General features: G+C 42.2%; 1 protein-coding gene across 2 annotated transcripts in view; it reads right to left on the reverse strand.

Annotated features, from left to right (window-relative positions):
• Positions 1–19,488, reverse strand: part of rassf4a (Ras association domain family member 4a) — a 79,576-nt gene that overhangs the window by 12,862 nt on the left and 47,226 nt on the right. For both annotated transcript variants that reach the window (XM_020481381.2, XM_020481382.2), the window contains exons 4-5: positions 554–669; positions 396–478 (exon numbers count right to left, since the gene is read on the reverse strand). In XM_020481381.2, coding sequence (XP_020336970.1) covers positions 396–478; positions 554–669 — 199 coding nt within the window. The remainder of the gene's footprint in view (positions 1–395; positions 479–553; positions 670–19,488) is intronic.

The raw sequence follows: 19,488 nt of genomic DNA on the forward strand, positions 1-19,488 counted from the left end.
GCGAGCTTGTGTGGATATCACTTCGTGGCTGAGCCGTTGTTTCCCCTTCACAATAACAGCACTTACAGTTGAACGGGGCAGCTCTAGCAGGGAAGAAATGTGACGAACTGACTTGTTGGAAAGGTGGCATCCTATGACGGTGCCACGTTGAAAGTCACTGAGCTCTTCAGTAAGGCCATTCTACTTCCAATGTTTGTCTACGGAGATTGCATAGCTTGGTTTTCGATTTTATACACCTGTCAGCAATGGGTGTGGTTGAAATAGCCGAATCCACTAATTTGAATCGGTGTCCACATACTTTTGTATAAAGTGTATCTTAAGATGACTGTAAGTCGCTCTGAATAAGAGTGTCTGCTAAATTACTCAAATGTAAATGTCTGTGTGTGTGTACTTACTGGTCAAGGCAGGGTCAGTAGTTCTGTCGAGTATGTTGTTGTTAGATTCTGTCTGCTTTGGAAGAACCTGGGATCTCTCATTCCTACAAACACAAATTCTTGACATAACTGATTGGCACTCACATAGGCTTAGTGCATTTGTGTGTGTGTGTGTGTACCTGTTGACCCCTCCGTAGTGGAGTCTCTCGTTGTCGTCGTGCATCTGCAGTCTGATTGGTCGCCGCAGACCCCAGTAGATATTCAACAACCCCTCGACGACCAGCGCTTGCTCCTCCTACACGCACACACACACACACACACACACACACACGGTGTGTCTGTATAAAACGTGCTGCCTCATGCTCTACTCATTCTCCCACTCAATCACACACGGTCGTGTGGCCGGTCACACACTTGCTCTTCGGACCAGCTACAGGTCTGTCAGTCTCAGAGTGGATTTTTACTGTCAGTGCAGTAAGCAGAGATTGTAATGCACTTCATCACAGGTGAGCTCATCTCCAATATCATTGCTCAAATCTTCAGCTAGGTCTAAAATTTGAGGATATGGTACTTTTACCACTGGTCAAATGTTATTTTGTTTAGGCAGAAAATGTAGCTGGTTTAAAGTATAATTGCTTTATCTGGCTTTTTAAAAATAATTTATATGTGCACAAAATATTTTTGGGGATTTCCTTTATAACATATTGACACAGTAGTATAAAAGGTGAGATGTCACCATAGAAAATTCCATAGATCCTACTATCCATGTGGGTTTTCCAACATACGTAGATGTTGGAATATAGAATGGTAATGGTAATAGTAAGGAAAAACACACGTGAGTCCTCGCGACTCATTGATACTATCATTCCTCTAATTTAGTAATTGTCTTACAAACACAACACAGATCTCTAAACCTCCTGTCTCTCCTCTCTCTCCTCTGTAATATGAAGCATAGATGGCTGCTTCTGCCCCTACCTCACCTCCCCACCATCACTGAGACCTTGGAGGTCCCGGCCCACCAAGCACAGTCATTCTCTCAGTCTCTATCCCAGTGCTCCCAGTCCCTGGAGGGGTTTATAACCAGTATCCAGGCCAGACCAGTGGCGCACCCTAGCTGTGGCCCCGTAAGGCTCCAGAGGATGGCTGTTCTCCAAGTCCCAGATGAAACACTCTGTCTCAGCTTCGCTGCCCCGCGCCATCCGGACTAGAACCACCAGCCCCATTACCCCCACAGGCCAAGCGCTAGAGCAGCTATCAGGCCTGCAGGCTGGGGAGGGAGAGGGAATGTGCAGGTTGAGACCCCATGGAATGTCTGTATGGACAAACACACACACACAAACAAAGACTAGGGGCTCTATTCAATCAGGTCCGCTTTAGCCGACATTGCTCGCTCCCTTGCTCCCTTGCTTTTGGTGGTGTTGGCAGTGGAACTGCGTTAGAGCTGTCAATCTACAAGTGACTCCTGGCATTATACATAAAGTGGACATTGCTATTTGCTGCACTGAGTCACAATAAGAGAATTCACATGCAGCCTTGTGCTCAAGTTTGAACACTGGAATGTGAGATGTAATCTAAACCTCGATTAGGCTGATCTACTGTATATATATCAACGAATTGGCGATTGCACTAAAACAGTCTGCAGCACTGAAGTCAAATGTATATTGTTTGCTGATGATCTGGTGCTTCTGTCCCCAACCAAGGAGGGCGTACAGCATCCCCTAGATCTTCTGCAGAGATTCTGTCAGACCAGGGCCCCGACAGTAAATCTCAGTAAAGCAAAGATAATCGTGTTCCAAAAAAGGTAGTTGCCAGGACCATAAAAACAAATTTAATCTAGACACTGTTGCCCCAGAGCACACTATACTTACCTCGGCCTAAACATCAGCACCACAGGTAACTTTCACAAAGCTGTGAACGATCTGAGAGACGATGCAAGAAGGGCCTTCTACGCCAACAAAATGAACATAAAATTCGACATCCCAAATAGGATCTGGCAAAAAATACTTGAATCAGTTATAGAACCCATTGCCATTTATGGTTGTGAGGTCTGGGGTCCTCTCACCAACCAAGAATTCACAGAATGGGACAAACACCAAATTGAGATTCAATCTCAATTCAAAAACAACGTAAAACGCCAGCAGAATTAGGCCAATACCAGAAAAGTTCAATTCTACAACCACCTAAAAGGAAGCAATTCCCAAATCTCCATAACAAACCATCACCTACAGAGAGATACACCTAGAGAAGAGTCCCCTAGCAAGCTGGTCCTCGGGCTCTGTTCAAACACAGACCCCAACGGTCTAAATTTGCAAAAATGCTTTGTTTTTGCTTTGTCATTATGGGGTATTGTGTGTAGACTGATGAGGGAAAAAATATTTAATACATTTTAGAATAAGGCTGTAACGTAACAAAATGTGGAAAAAGTCAAGGGGACTGAATACTTTGTGAATGCACTGTAAATCCTCATTATTTCGTAAGATGGTCATACCAAGGATCATTTAGCTATTTTATTTAGAATTTTATGACCCCTGTTGGTACAAAAAATATATACATACACACACACTACCGGTCAAAAGTTTTAGAACACCTACTCATTCAAGGGTTTTTCTTTATTTGTACTATTTTATACATTGTAGAATAATAGTGAAGACATCAAAACAATGAAATAACACATATGGAATCATGTAGTAACCAAAAAAGTGTTAAACAAATCTAAATAGATTTTATATTTTATATTCTTCAAATAGCCACCTGAGATTCTTCAAATAGCCACCTTTGCCTTGATGACAGCTTTGCACACTTGGCATTCTCTCAACCAGGTTCATATACATTTCAACAGGTGTGCCTTCTTAAAGGTTAATTTGTGGAATACGTTTCCCTCTTAATGTGTTTGAGCCAATCAGTTGTGTTGTGACAAGGCTGGGGTGGTATGTAGAAGATGGTATTTTACCAAATATGGCTAAGTCCATATCATGGCAAGAATAGCTCAAATAAGCAAAGAGAAACGCCAGTCCATCATTACTTTAAGACATGAAGGTCAGTCAACACGGACATTTTCAAGAACTTTTAAAGTTTCTTCAATTGCAGTTTCAAAAACCATCAAGCGTTATGATGAAACTGGCTCTCATGAGGACCGAGTCATGACTTTCCCTCTTGAGTGAGGATCATAGCTGCCAGATCAGCTCCCCCCCTCTCTCCCACCAGAGTTTTATGACTTAACTGCTGGGTCATTTAATACCTTGCAGAAACTCTCTCCCGCTCTGCAGAAATGGAAGTTGAAAATCCCTTTGTTACAACAGAGAGATTTTGTAGTACAGTAACATCCAAGATTGGATAATGAAGCAATATTTCTGTAATCTAAACATTTGGAATGGTTTGTGGCTATTTAAAGAATAATCATGTCCAACATTTATTGTTTTGTGATATCATGAAAGACATTGTAATGTAAACATTGTAACTTTAAGAGCTTTTACAATATATATGTCAGAGTTGCATCTAAATGTTGTAAAACTTATATGATTAAATATGAAACTATTTGTGGGAAGACAATGTGATTTTAGTCTTCTAAATGAGAAGTTGTATTTTCATATAAACCCGGGCCTAGTATAAAACCCCTCGTGACGAAATCCACATCAGACCAAGTAGGATGACGGTAATAGAGACCATAAAAACGCGGAGCGGTGGCTGCACGTTGAAATGGTAGGAATTTAAAACTCTAGAGACCAGACAGCGTGAAGCGGTGGCTACACGGCTGAGAAATGGTTTACAGGTTTAAGTAGACAATAGACATGAACTTCACATTTCATGTTTGCATATTTAATGCATCAAGATCTATATATAATATATTTTAGGAATACTTGTCAAGGCCGTCAAAAGAAGTGGACCAAAGTGCAGCGTGGTGGGCGTACATTTTCCTTTTTATTTAAAATGTTGCCAACAAAACAACAAACAAAGCCACAACCATGAAGCTTACAGGGCTATAGTGCCACTAACAAAGATAACTACCCACACTGAAAGGAGGGAAAAAAGGGCTACCTAAGTATGATTCCCAATCAGAGACAACAAAAGACAGCTGTCCCTGATTGAGAACCATACCCGGCCAAAACATAGAAATAAAGAAACATAGAAAACAAAACATAGAATGCCCACCCAAATCACACCCTGACCAAACCAAAATAGAGACATAAAAAGGCTCTCTCAGGTCAGGGCGTGACAATACTAAAGATTCCAAACTGAGAGCAAGATAAATCTAAATGTGTTACAAGTGCTTGGTTTGGGCCGGAACACACCGGTACTGAGTACCGGCACCTTAAATTATCTACTGTTCAAATATTGGCACAGTTCCGGCACCCAAAATGAGTGCCGGCACCCATTTCAGTCCACTTCAACCACTGTCTGAAACAAATTTTACTTCTGAGATTCTGTTCTCTGTGCCGCTGATAAATAGTGCTGAGCGATTAGTGCTTTTTGAGGCCTGTTCGCTGTCAGTTCGATTGAACAAAATTTAGTTTTTATTTAATTTACTCCAGTAAAAAAAAAAAAACATTAAATGCACTTTGCATTATGTGGGTTGAATGCTGTAACACAGAATAACACAATAAAGTCCCATGATTGTAGTAACTGCCCATTATACTCCTTATCACTTATTAACCATAAATTATTCACATTTATTTACTTCAATAAAAGATGTGAGTTGTTGTATATTTAATTTGTTTTATTTGATGACTATTATTTCATTCCAAGTCATCATCACATCTCTATAGAACTGCTGCCTATGCTGTCTGACAAAATCACTATTTTGTAGTTCTTCAAAGTAAATAATGCATACTTTTATGAACACTAAATACCAACTATCAATCACTTAGATATTTTGTATTTCCAGGTAGAGATACCTCGGGAAGCAACCGCTGCTTTCTATATCACCTCACGATAGCGCATTCTTCTCTGTTCCATAGCAGTAATAAAAGAAACACATACAGGTAAAGTAGATAAATAAAGGGAGCATTTAAGCAGACAATGAAAGCTCTTACAATATTTGATGATTACATTTCTCTAAAACAGGTTATAGGCTGCATGTGCATGACCAAGTCAGAACAGTAAGTGAAATTGAGGGGTAAACAGACCAAATTATTAGGGTGAGGCACATGGGTTACTAACATCTTACTACACAACATACATTTAGTATTACTTTCTTAGCTACAGTATACATATCTCCCAGGGATATTACATCATTTATGCAGCAGCATAGAATACATTTTTGGACTCATCTTGTTTGTGCTGTGCTCACTTGAACAGGAAGGTGGCATGGCGGTCCTTCGTGGGGCAAATTTTGTCATCAAAGTCTGGAATTCTCTGGATTTATGGTGCTTTTAAAACAACTGAGAACTCTGAAAAAAACGATGTCGAATCATGATGACGTCATTGGTCTTCAGGTCGTAGCTCTAAAAAGAGGCCAGATTTACAATTCCGAGTTGGATTATCGTTCAAAACTAATTTTCCCATTCGGAGCTTGTTTATTTCCAACTATCCCGTTTACCTTGAACTCACTGAAGTCAAGTTTTCACGAGCGTGGCACAAATCGTGCTTCATTGACAGCATGGCCAATGTTAAAATGTTTATAATTTTAAAATTGTAGCCCCTTAATCCCAGATCTGGGACCACACAGCCATTCCACTGAATAGCAGGCTAGTGATTGTTTTGCAATGCTTGCAGTTAGCCACTGTCACTGATTCCTTCCAAACCACTCATTGTTGAATTTGCGATTTGTTGTGTAATGTTTAAGTCCAATTGCCGATGAGCACCTGTACATTTTATCTATAATTTCTCTTCATTTTTTCTCTTCATATGACATGGATTAAAAAGGATTTGCCAGTAGATTGTTGACTTGATTCATGATGATGACTGCTAGCTAAGATTGTGAAAGTATGATGTTTACATGATCAGTCCAATCAAAGCTACTGTACATATAACGTGATTTGACATAATTTTATCTGTGGCCAATGACCTTGAGCCTTCTTGGATGGGCACGTCTAGTGTAACTCTATGGCAGCACCCAAGGGGCAAGAATTTTCTAGCTCTAAACTTAGACTTGGCAGTGACATAGTGTCCCCATGAGTGACAGAACACTGAGCCAATCACGGCGCAACGCTCCGTATTTTCTGCTGGCAAGCCCCACCACCACAGAAAACACTGAGCTAGGCTGAAACACCTGCATTTTGGAGCTGCCTTACTCAAGAAAACAAAAGAGACCATGTTTGTATGTGGCTTTATTAAATCAATGATATATATACATATATATGGCCCTTAGCTGTGGTATATTGGCCATATATCACAAAGCCCCGAGATGTCTTATTGCTATTATAAACTGGTTACCAATGTAATTAGAGCAGTAAAAATAAATGTTTTGTCATACCCGTGGTATACGGTCTGATATTCCAGTTGTCAGCCAATCATTATTCAAATTGGAATCACCCAGTTTATAATTCCCATTATAACCTGGGTCGTTTCAGCCCTCAATTCTGATTGGCCGATAGCCGGGGTATAGCACGGGTATGACAAAACATGTATTTTTACAGCTCTAATTATGTTGCTTACCAATTATATGACGCATTGCATCGTGCCTAAGAACAGCCCTTAGCCGTGGTATATTGGCCACATACCACACCCCCTTGGGCTTTATTGCTTAAGTGGCAACCAGCAGGGGTAGCTACAGTCATAAACATCAGCTTGATGTATCTCTTCCATGGCTTGAACCTTCAGTGTGACAGTGGCTCCGACCAGAAACAACCCTTAATCCATAACCCTAGTCCTGTAGTCCTAGAAATGACCTCTACCCCTACTCCATTGCCAGCAAGCAAACCTTGGCATAGGATGTCATAATTACTGTAAAAGTTACACATGACGATCAAATGAATTAATTATATTTAATTACCTTCATAGCTTTAAAATAAACTCAACCAGCATAAAGCTACCAGAACATGTAGTTAGAATAATAGAGAAGCTATATATGCTACTTTCGCAACACTGCTCACACACTAAGTGGGTCTGATAATGCACAAATGAAATGGCATGCATGCAGACAGACAGACAGAGACAGACGAGTCTACTGGCACTTTTACTACCATCAACAATGTATGTAGGGCATTATAAGTACATCACCTGACAACTGTTCAGGTCATATGAGCTTAAAGTAACAATGACCCATACTCAATAACACACATGCACATGACGCATGCACCCACGGACCCACCCAATCATGCACGCTAACACACATGCGCACACGCACACACACACACACACACACACACAACCGGTTTACTTGGCAAGGAATCCACCTACAGGTCCTTACAAAAATGATTTCAGTGTTTGAGACTCTGGCGAACCATGACTATTGGATGTACAGTGCCTTGAGAAAGTGTTCTTATACCCTTATTCCACTTTTTTGTTGTGTTACAGCCTGAATTCAAAGTTCTGGCTTCAGACCAAGAAGTCCTTGAGTGCCCCAGCCAAAGCCTAGACTCGAGTCCCATGGAAAATCTGTGGAAAGACTTTCTGTTCACTGCCACTCCCTGGGGTGGCAGGTAGCCTAGTGGTTAGAGCATTGGGCCAGCACCCGAAAGGTTGCTGGATTGAATCCCTGAGCTGACAAGGTAAAAATCTGTAATTCTGCCCCTGAACAAGGCAATTCACCCACTATTCCCTGGTAGGCTGTCAATGTAAATAAGAATTTGTTCTTAACTGACTTGCCTAGTTAAATAAAGGTTAAATAAAAATATCCAACTCAACAGAGCTTGAAGAAATTTGCATGGGAGAAAATCCCCAAATCCAGACATGCAAAGCGGATACAGGCATACATAAAATGACTCAAAGCTGTAATCACTGCCAAAGGTGCAAAGTATTTAATTTTTAATACATTTGCAGAACTGTCTAAAAACATGTTTTCACTTTGGAATAAGTCAAGAGGTACTTTCTGGTATATCAGATTTGTTACAGCAAAATTCAAAAATCAAGAAAAAAACAAACAGTGCATCACTTAATGCGCACAACATTATATTGCGTAGTTGGACCGTTCTAGTGCAGACTCTATTGCAGGAGAAGCAATGCTTTTTGATGACAACATCAAACAGGCTTGAGCCGTGCTTCAGGCTGCAACTCACACAGAGACAGCACAGCTGCCCCCCGCCCCAGATATAATTTGTGCCTCCCCAGTTTTGCTTCTCCATAAACATAAGAAATAGTAGACAAATGACCTTGCCTGTTTTTGCCAATGTAGCGCTGCCAGTCCTGCCAGAAGGTGCAGAATGGGACAGAGGCTATGTCTCTGCCTATCCCAGTCTGCTGCCCCCACATGCTTCAAGATGGCCACTATTGTTCCTGTACCCATGAAAGCAAAAGGTAACTGAACTAAATTACTATCGCATGTAGCACTCCCTTCTGTCATCATGAAGGGCTCTGAGAGACTAGTTAAGGATCATATCACCTCTACCAGACCTGTCACCCTAGGCCCACTTCAATTTGCTTACCGCCCCAATAGATCCACAGATAATGCAAACACCATCGCTCTGCACACTGCCCTATCCAATCTGGAAAAGAGGAATACCCAGGTAAGAATGCTGTTCATTGACTATAGCTCAGTATTCAACACCATAGTACCCTCCAAGCTCATCATTAAGCTTGAGGTCCTGGGTCTGAACCCTGCCCTTTGCAACTGGGTCCTGGACTTCCTGACGGGCCGCCCCCAGGTGGTGAAGGTAGGAAACAACACCTCCACTTCGCTGATCCTCAACACTTGGGCCCCACAAGGGTGTGTGCTCAGCCCCCTCCTGTACTCCCTGTTTACCCATGACTGCGTGGCCGTGCACGCCTCCAACTCAACCATCAAGTTTGCAGACGACACAACAGTAGTAGGCTTGATTTCCAACAATGACAAGACAGACTACAGGGAGGAGGTAAGGGCTCTGGGACTGTGGTGCCAGGAAAATAACCTCAGGAGGCTGAAGAAATTTGGCTTGGCACCAAAAACCCTCAAAGTTTTACAGATGCACAATTGAAAGCATCCCGTCGGGCTGTATAACCACCTGGTACAGCAACTGCACTGCCTGCAACAGCAGGGCTCTCCAGAGGGTAGTGTGCTCTGCCCAACGCATCACCGGGGGCAAACTACCTGCCCTGCAGGACACCTACAGCACCTGATGTCACAGGAAGGCCAAAAAAACATCAAGGACAACCACCCGAGCCACTGCCTGTTCATCCCGCTATCATCCAGAAGGCGAGGTCAGTACAGGTGCATCAAAGCTGAGACAGAGAGACTGAAAAACAGCTTCTATCTCAAGGCCATCAGACTGTTAAATAGCCATCACTAACACATTAAAGGCTGCTGCCCTTAATATATAGACTTTAAATCACTGGCCACTTCAATAATTGGAACACTAGTCATTATAATAATGTTTACATATTTTGCATTACTCATCTCATATGTATATACTGTATTCTATTCTACTGTATATTAGTCTATGCCACTCTGACATTGCTCATCCATATATTTATAAATTCTTAATTCCATTCCTTTACTTAGATTTGTGTGTATCGGGTATATGTTGTGAAATTGTTAGATATTACTTGTTAGATATTACTGCACTGCACTGTCGGAGCAAAAACATCTGCTAAACACTTGCATGTGACCAATAAAATGTGATTTCATTTGATATGCTGGGTGTGCCCTCATAACCCGAGGGCACACCCAGAGGGGTGAGGGAGGGGAGATGTAATATATAGTAGGTACAATTCCCAAATGCATTCTGACTGGGCACCTAGCCATTCAATGTCATAAGGTACCGCCTTCATTACCTTGTCTAGGAAGCTCATTGGATCCCAGGGTGGTTTTTTTTTCTTACAGAGGGGTACAAGTTGTTCACTTTTGCAGACAGCTAGGCTTACAGCGAATAATAGGCCAGCTAGTAGCTACTAGCTTCGTTATGTTTTATTGCTTGTTGCCTAAGCTTTGATCAGCATTGATAGACCTATCTGAAAATGGCTGGGCACTGCCAAGGGCAGACAAGCTCACCAACCAACCTGCAGGCCTGACCACTGAGGTTGAGGAGCCTAGCATCAAATGTTATACCCACCCATCCCCCACGCCACCTGCTGACCAACAAGAAGCAACTTGGTTACCCCGGTCACGAGCACCTGACGACCTGTTGGATCTAACCAAAACTGAGCTAGTGGAAGCAGAGTGTATTGTGGCTGGCACGTTCTTGCAAAGTGAAATCTCAACCACAGCCAGCAACAACACATGGACCCCATTCAGTGTTCCTCAAAGATACGGCGGGCCTTTGTCAGCAATGCTGACTGTGCTGTTGGCACCGAAACAACATCAGCAATGTGCAAAAATATTGTTCTCCACCCCGAAGAAAGTATTCGATAAACACAGACTCTGAACACAGAGCATGTTACAATGTTACAATCAATGAAAAGCCCAGCTTGTCCAGCTGACATTTGGGAGGGACCTGACAAGTATATTTTGGCAGGAAGGAGAATGAAATCAAAAACTTCTCATGAGTATCAACACAGCATCGAGGAGGCTGCAACTCTTCTAAATGGTAAGCTACAACCTTTATCGCCCTGGCCGCAATGCCAGAATTATTTTTTCATTGGTTTTCCCTCGTGTAAGCCTACTGGTGGTTTGGCAAAAGTTTTAATGTAAGGTACAGTTTAGGGCTATGCTTATGCATCATTTCTATTTATCTTTGATTCTTAATGTCATTACTTGCTTTTGCGGGTCTAATTGCTATTGATCAATATACAGCTTTGCGTTATTTGATGGGTATATGGACAATGACCAATGGTCATTAAATGGTTGTGCTATAAGTTTAGCCCTGGATGTCCCCTACAGTGGTGCTGAAATTGGTAGCGCATCAAACGTTATCCATCAAACGGCGCTGACTAGCGGTAGCCTTCTGTCCATGGTCCTGAATCGATGGTTGCATTGTGTTCTGTTTTAATGAGCACATCTTGGGCTACCAGTCTTTGTGAGGATTCTCTTCAACATCGTGTGCTTTCTTGTGTCAAAGATTACAGCTGTTGTGTATGGCTGCATTTCAGATAGGCCTAATTTAAAAAAAAAAAAAAAACATTTTGTATGTTACAGTAGTAGGACCAAGACCGTGTGTAGCTTACTAAAGGAAGTAGGCAAACGTTCACTCAGTTATCATTCATTTGCATTACACATTAGTTGTGTGATAGGCTACCGTAAAAGTGATGTCAATACTATGAAAATGGTAACACCTGCTAAAGCCACCTCCATTGTCACACTCAATACAACAAAAGCATGGGAAAACTAGGCTATTGCTCTCAGTCAGTAGTCACTTTACTTTTTTTCAAAATGGTCCCACCCATTCCAAGTCAAAATGTGATTGGTTCATTCCTCGGTCACTCCAAAATACACTTGCATAGGCAGGCCCATTACGTTGTCGGGTAAAAGCGGGGAGGGAGTAGCACCATTCTCAAATCCAACAGTAACCTGTGGAAAATCTGTGGTAAACATTTGGCAACGAAAATATTTAGTGGCAAACAGTTTGAAAGAGTTTTTTTTTCTGGCAGTTCTCTCAAGATTCTATTTCAATATGTGGGAAACCTGTGACAACAATAATCTGTGTTCCAAGATCAGTAACCGTTGATGACCAATCAGGGGGATTAGAAATGTCTGTTGGAAAAAGGAAACCAAGCTATCTAGCTAGCTAGCTTCAGTGCGATTGGAAAGTACTCAGACTCCTTGACTTTTTCCACAGTTTGTTACGTTGCAGTCTTATGCTAAAATTGATTGGCATTCAAGTCAAAGAGTTTCATCAGACCATAGAATCTTGTTTCTCATGGTCTGAGAATCCTTTAGGTGGCTTTTGGCAAACTCCAAGTGGGCTGTCATGTGCCTTTTACTGAGGAGTGGCTTCCGTCTGGCCACTCTACCATATAGGCCTGATTGGCGGAGTGCTGCAGAGATGGTTGTCCTCCTGGAAGGTTCTCCCATCTCCACAGAGGAACTCTGGAGCTCTGTCAGAATGACCATTGGGTTCTTGGTCACCTCCAAAACCAAGGCCCTTCTCGCCCGATTGCTCAGTTTGACCAGGCGGCCAGCTCTAGGAAGAGTCTTGGTGGTTCCAAACTTCTTCCATTTAAGAATGATGGAGGCCACTGTGTTCTTGGGGACCTTCAATGCTGCAGAAATGTTTTGCTACCCTTCCCCAGATCTGTGCCTCGACACAATCCTGTCTCTGAGCTCTGCGGACAATTCCTTCGACCTTATGGCTTGGTCTTTGCTCTGACATGCACTGTCAACCTTGGGACCTTATATAGACTGGTATGTGCCTTTCTAAATAATGTCCAATCATTTTAATTTGTCACAGGTGGACTCCAATCAAGTTGTAGAAACATCTCAAGGATGATCAATGGAAACAGGATGCACCTGAGTTCATTTTCGAGTTTCATAGCAAAGGGTCTGAATACTTATGTAAATAAATGTGGAAACATTTCTAAAAACCTGTTCTCGCTTTGTCATTATGGGGTATTGTGTGTAGATTGATGAGGAAATTGTTTTATTTTATACATTTTAGAATAATGTTGTAGCGTAACAGAATGTGGAAAAAGTCAAGGGGTCTGAATACTTTCCAAATGCACTGTACCTACTAAAGTTGTCCGGTTAGTGTCTAAATATTAATTAAACTTCCTAATGAACTTTAACATTTGATTAGCTAAATGATGCCTACTGTAGTTAGCAATGTCATGTTTTATGGGATAGATTGAAACACATTTTGTTGATACTAGTTTCAATTTGTCAGGACAACTGTCTGGCTAGTGCTTAGCTAGCTAATGTTAGCTATCATATTTTTGCACAATTAATGTATGTGGTAGCTAGCTAGCTAACTAATGATTTGCCTGAACAGTTATATGTTTAGGTGAATATGTTGCTCTCTTTTAATACATGTCAATATGCTAGTCTCACGGTCCAGTAGCATGTTAGTTAGCACAACATCTAAGGTAGCAACAACATGAGTTGATTTGGCCTCAAAGCAAAACTTTACTTTTTCAGATGTATACCCTTACCCTACCAGTGGTGTTGGAAGATGCTGTATTGTGAGGAGGATGCATCAACACCCTGGAAATAAAGCTAGCTCCTTTGTATCTTGTGTTGTTCCTTCTCTCTTTCTAGAATTCGATCAGTTACAAGACAAAAATACAGCTTGAGGCCTTCAATCAAACTGAGGACAGAGAAATATGTGTACACCAGGTCAAGGCTTTTTACATGCATGGCTTTGAGATGTAAGTAACACTTCAAAAATGTTGGGTTGTTTTCTGTAAAAACATCCAGGTTGGGTTGTTGGTGCTGGGTTATTTAGGTTGGATTATGGACATTTGACCCAGCCAGTGGGTTAATTCTCCCGCTAGCAGCGCGTGGAGTCCAGCAGAATGTGAGCAAGTATCGAGATGTGGCATTGTTGTAACCGGTAACTTGCAAGTCTTTTAGTGTGACTGAGTGGAAAACGGCTAACGTTATTTTGACAGACTAAGGGTGTTTTGGCTGACTGGAAACAGTGAAAACGGTAAATAACAAATGTTACGAATGATGAATTTTGTGGTCATTCAGGTTGTCCTATCATAATTATGTAGTTAGCTTAGGCATTAGCTAATGACCGTCAGCTAGCTAGCCATTTCCTGAGCTAATATCTCTGGCTGTGATAATGCTAGCTTACCACGTGTTATCACGGAATATACGTAAATGTAAGGTTTTTGGTTGATGTTTGGTTAGCTGGCAAACTATATCAGTGTCTGTAATGGTAGCTAGCTAAGGTTCGCTAGCTAGCTACCTTAGCTAAGTCTGACACTTTTTCTGGACTGTGTCAGACACTGTTCAACTTGTTAGCGAACGTTAGTTAAATTAGCTGGCTAGCTACCATAGCTAGATTTTACTTTGCAGAAGATGGCGATTAAGGCAGCACCCCACACCTCTCTGATTCAGAGGAGTTGGGTTAAATGCGGAAGACACATTTCAGTTGAATGCATTCAGTTGTGCAACTGACTCGGTTCCCCCTTTCGCAGTGGAGGAGATAGACCAGGAAACGCGCTTGCTTTTGGACAACTCAACCAAGATAGACCGCAGATAAATCATTGTGGGAAGAACAAGCAAGAACGTGGACAGAGCCAAGCACAAGCTATTGGCCCATTCTAGCATATACAGTTGAAGTCGGAAGTTTACATACACCTCAGCCAAATATATTTAAACTCAGTTTTTCACAAGAGAATGATTTATTTCAGCTTTTATTTCTTTCATGACATTCCCAGTGGGTCAGAAGTCCACATACACTCAATTAGTATTTGGTAGCATTGCCTTTATTTTTATTTTTAATTGGGTCAAACGTTTCTGGCAGGCTTCCACAAGCTTCCCACAATAAGTTGGGTGAATTTTGGCCCATTCCTCCTGACAGAGCTGGTGTAACTGAGTCAGATTTGTAGGCATCCTTCCTCACACAAGATTTTTCAGTTCTGCCCACAAATTTCTATGGGATTGAGGTCAGGGCTTTGTAATGGCCACTCCAATACCTTAACTTTGTTGTCCTTAAGCCATTTTGCCACAACTTTGAAAGTATGCTTGGGGTCATTGTCCATTTGGAAGACCCATTTACCATCAAACTTTAACTTCCTGACTGATGTCTTGAGATGTTGCATCAATAACAACAATACTGAATGAACACTTATTTTAAGTTAATGTAATACATCAATTTAGCCTCAAATAAATTATGAAACATGTTCAATTTGGTTTAAATAATGCAAAAACAAAGTGTTGGAGAAGAAAGTAAAAGTGCAATACGTTTAAGTTCCTTGCTCAGAACATGAGAACATATGAAAGCTGGTGGTTCCTTTTAACATGAGTCTTCAACATTCTCAGGTAAGAAGTTTTAGGTTGTAGTTATTATAGGAATTATAGGACTATTTCTCTCTATTATACCATTTGTATTTCATATACCTTTGACTATTGGATGTTCTATTCGGCACTTTAGTATTGCCAGTGTAACAATATAGCTTCCGTCCCTCTCCTCGCCCCTACCTGGGCTCGAACCAGGAACACATCGACAACAGCCACCCTCGAAGCATCGTTACCCATCGCTCCACAAAAGCCGCGGCCCTTGCAGAGCAAGGAGAACAACTATTCCAAGTCTCAGAGCGAGTGACGTCACCGATTGAAACGCTATTAGAGCACACCCGCTAACTAGCAAGCCATTTCACATCGGTTACACCAGCCTAATCTCGGGAGTTGATAGGCTTGAAGTCATAAACGGCGCAATGCTTGAAGCACAGGGTAGAGCTGCTGGCAAAACGCACGAAAGTGCTGTTTAAATGAATGCTTACGAGCCTGCTGCTGCCTACCATCGCTCAGACAGACTGCTCTATCAAATCATAGACTTAATTATAACATAATAACACACAGAAATACGAGCCTTTGGTCATTAATATGGTCGAATCCGGGAACTATCATTTCGAAAACAAAATGTTTATTCTTTCAGTGAAATACGGAACCTTTCCGTATTTTATCTAATGAGTGTCATCTGATGAAGATCATCAAAGGTTTGTGATTAAGTTTATCTCTATTTGTGCCTTTTGTGACTTCTCTCTTTGCCTGGAAAAATTGCTGTGTTTTTCTGTGACTTGGTGGTGACCTAACATAATCGTTTGTGTTGCTTTCGCTGTAAAGCCTATTTGAAATCGGACACCGTGGTGGGATTAACAACAAGATTACCTTTAAAATAGTATAAGATACATGAATGTTTGAGGAATTTTAATTATGAGATTTCTGTTGTTTTGAATTTGGCGCCCTGCACTTTCACTGGCTGTTGTCATATCATCCCGTTAACGGGATTGCAGCCCTATGACGTTTTAACTAGTGATTATGTGAAGATTGATTGTTTTTTATAAATGTAATGCAAGCTAGCAATTTACCTTGGCTTCTTGCTGCCCTCGCGTAACAGGTAGTCAGCCTGCCATGCAGGCTCCTCGTGGAGTGCATTGTAAGGCAGGTGGTTAGAGCGTTGGACTAGTACCCGGAAGGTTGCAAAAACGAATCCCTGAGCTGACAAGGTAAAAATCTGTCGTTCTGCCCCTGAACAAGGTAGTTAACCCACCGTTCCTAGGCCGTCATTGGAAATAAGAATGTGTTCTTAACTGACTTGCCTAGTTAAATAAAAGTGTAAAAAAATAAATAATAATAATAATAAATTCCGCCAAATCGGTGTCCAAAAATACAGATTTCCGATTGTTATGAAAACTTGAAATCTGCCCTATTTAAATCGGCCATTCCGATTAATCGGTCGACCTCTAGTCAGAATGGAGACAAAGTAGAGTCGCATTTCAACAGCTCAGACACGAGAGGTATGTGGCAGGGTCAATCACGGATTACAAAAGGAAAACCAGCCCCGTCGCGGACCACGAATCTTGCTCCCAGACAGACTAAACAACTTCTTTGCTCGCTTTGAGGACAATACAGTGCCACTGACAAGACCCGCTACCAACACCTGTGGGCTCTCCTTCACTGCAGCCAACTTGAGAAAAACACTTAAACGTGTTAACCCTTAAAAGGCTGCCGGCCCAGACAGCATCCCAAGCCGCGTCCTCAGAGCATGCACAAACCAAGTGGCTGGTGTGTTTACGGACATATTCAATCAGTCCTTATCCCAGTCTGCTGTTCCCACATGCTTCAAAAGGGCCACCATTGTTCCTGTACCCAAGAAAGCGAAGGTAACTGAGCTAAATGACTATCGCCCTGTAGCACTCACTTCCGTCATCATGAAGTGCTTTGAGAGACTAGTTAAGGACCATATCACCTCCACCCTACCTGACACCCTAGACCCACTCCAATTTGCTTACTGCCCCAATAGGTCCACAGACGACGCAATCACACTGCACACTGCCCTAACCCATCTGGACAAGAGGAATACCTATGTAAGAATGCTATTCATCGACTACAGCTCAGCATTTAACACCATAGTACCCTCCAAACTCATCATTAAGCTCAGGGCCCTGGGTCTCGACCCTGCCCTGTGCAACTGGGTCCTGGACTTCCTGACGGGCCGCCCCCAGGTGGTGAGGGTAGGTAACAACATCTCCACCCCGCTGATCCTCAACACAGGGGCCCCACAAGGGTGCGTTCTGAGCCCTCTCCTGAACTCCCTGTTCACCAATGACTGCGTGGCCATGCACACCTCCAACTCAATCATCAAGTTTGCAGATGACAGAGTGGTAGGCTTGATTACCAACAACGATGAGACGACCTACAGGGAGGAGGTGAGGGCCCTCGGAGTGTGGTGTCAGGAAAATAACCTCACACTCAACGTCAACAAAACAAAGGAGATGATCGTGGACTTCAGGAAACAGCAGAGGGAGCAGCCCCCTATCCACATCGATGGGACATTAGTGGAGAAGGTGGAACGTTTTAAGTTCAGCAGCAGCGCCTCTTCAACCTCAGGAGGCTAAAGAAATTAATCTTGTCACCAAAAACACTCACAAACTTTTACAGATGCACAATCGAGAGTATCACCGCCTGGTATGGCAACTGCTCCGCCCACAACCGTAAAGCTCTCCAGAGGGTAGTGAGGTCTCCACAACACATCACCGGGGGCAAACTATCTGCCCTCCAGGACACCTACACCACCCGATGTCACAGCAAGGCCAAAAAGATCATCAAGGACAAAAGCCACCCGAGCCACTGCCTGTTCACCTCGCTATCCTCCAGAAGGCGAGGTCAGTACAGGTGCATCAAAGCGGCAACCGAGAGACTGAAAAACAGCTTCTATCTCAAGGCCATCAGACTGTTAAACAACCATCACTAACATTGAGTGGCTGCTGCCAACATACTGACTCATCTCTATCCACTTCAATAATGAACAAATTGATGTAATAAATGTATCACTAGCCACTTTAAACAATGTCACTTTATATAATGTTTACATACCCTACATTACTCATATCATATGTATATACTATACTCTATACCATCTACTGCATCTTGCCTATGCCGTTCGGCCATCACTCATTCATATATTTGTTTGTTTGTATGTATGTATGTATGTATGTATGTATTTTAAATTTTTTAAAATTTAATTTTACCTTTATTTAACCAGGCAAGTCAGTTAAGAACATATTCTTATTTTCAATGACGGCCTGGGAACAGTGGGTTAACTGCCTGTTCAGGGGCAGAACGACAGATTTGTACCTTGTCAGCTCGGGGGTTTGAACTCGCAACCTTCCGGTTACTAGTCCAACGCTCTAACCACTAGGCTACGCTGCCGCCCCCGTATGTATGTATGTATGTATGTATGTATGTATGTATGTATGTATGTATGTATGTATGTATGTGTGTGTGTGTGTGTGTGTGTGTGTGTGTGTGTGTGTGTGTGTGTGTGTGTGTGTGTGTGTGTGTGTGTGTGTGTGTGTGTGTGTGTGTGTGTGTGTGTGTGTGTGTGTGTGTGTGTGTGTGTGTGTGTGTGTGTGTGTGTGTGTGTGTGTGTGTGTGTGTGTGTGTGTGTGTGTGTGTGTGTGTGTGTGTGTGTGTGTGTGTGTGTGGTGTGTGTGTGTGTGTGTGTGTGTGTGTGTGTGTGTGTGTGTGTGTGTGTGTGTGTGTGTGTGTGTGTGTGTGTGTGTGTGTGTGTGTGTGTGTGTGTGGTGTGTGTGTGTGTGTGTGTGTGTGTGTGTGTGTGTGTGTGTGTGTGTGTGTGTGTGTGTGTGTGTGTGTGTGTGTGTGTGTGTGTGTGTGTGTGTGTGTGTGTGTGTGTGTGTGTGTGTGTGTGTGTGTGTGTGTGTGTGTGTGTGTGTGTGTGTGTGTGTGTGTGTGTGTGTGTGTGTGTATGTATGTATGTATGTATGTATGTATGTATGTATGTATGTATGTATGTATGTATGTATGTATGTATGTATGTATGTATGTATGTATGTATGTATGTATGTATGTATGTATGTATGTATGTATGTATGTATGTATGTATGTATGTATGTATGTATGTATGTATGTATGTATGTATGTATGTATGTATGTATGTATGTATGTATGTATGTATGTATGTATGTATGTATGTAT

This window comes from Oncorhynchus kisutch, linkage group LG4 (genome assembly GCF_002021735.2).
Source record: "Oncorhynchus kisutch isolate 150728-3 linkage group LG4, Okis_V2, whole genome shotgun sequence".
In the NCBI taxonomy this organism is placed as follows: Eukaryota; Metazoa; Chordata; class Actinopteri; order Salmoniformes; family Salmonidae; genus Oncorhynchus; species Oncorhynchus kisutch.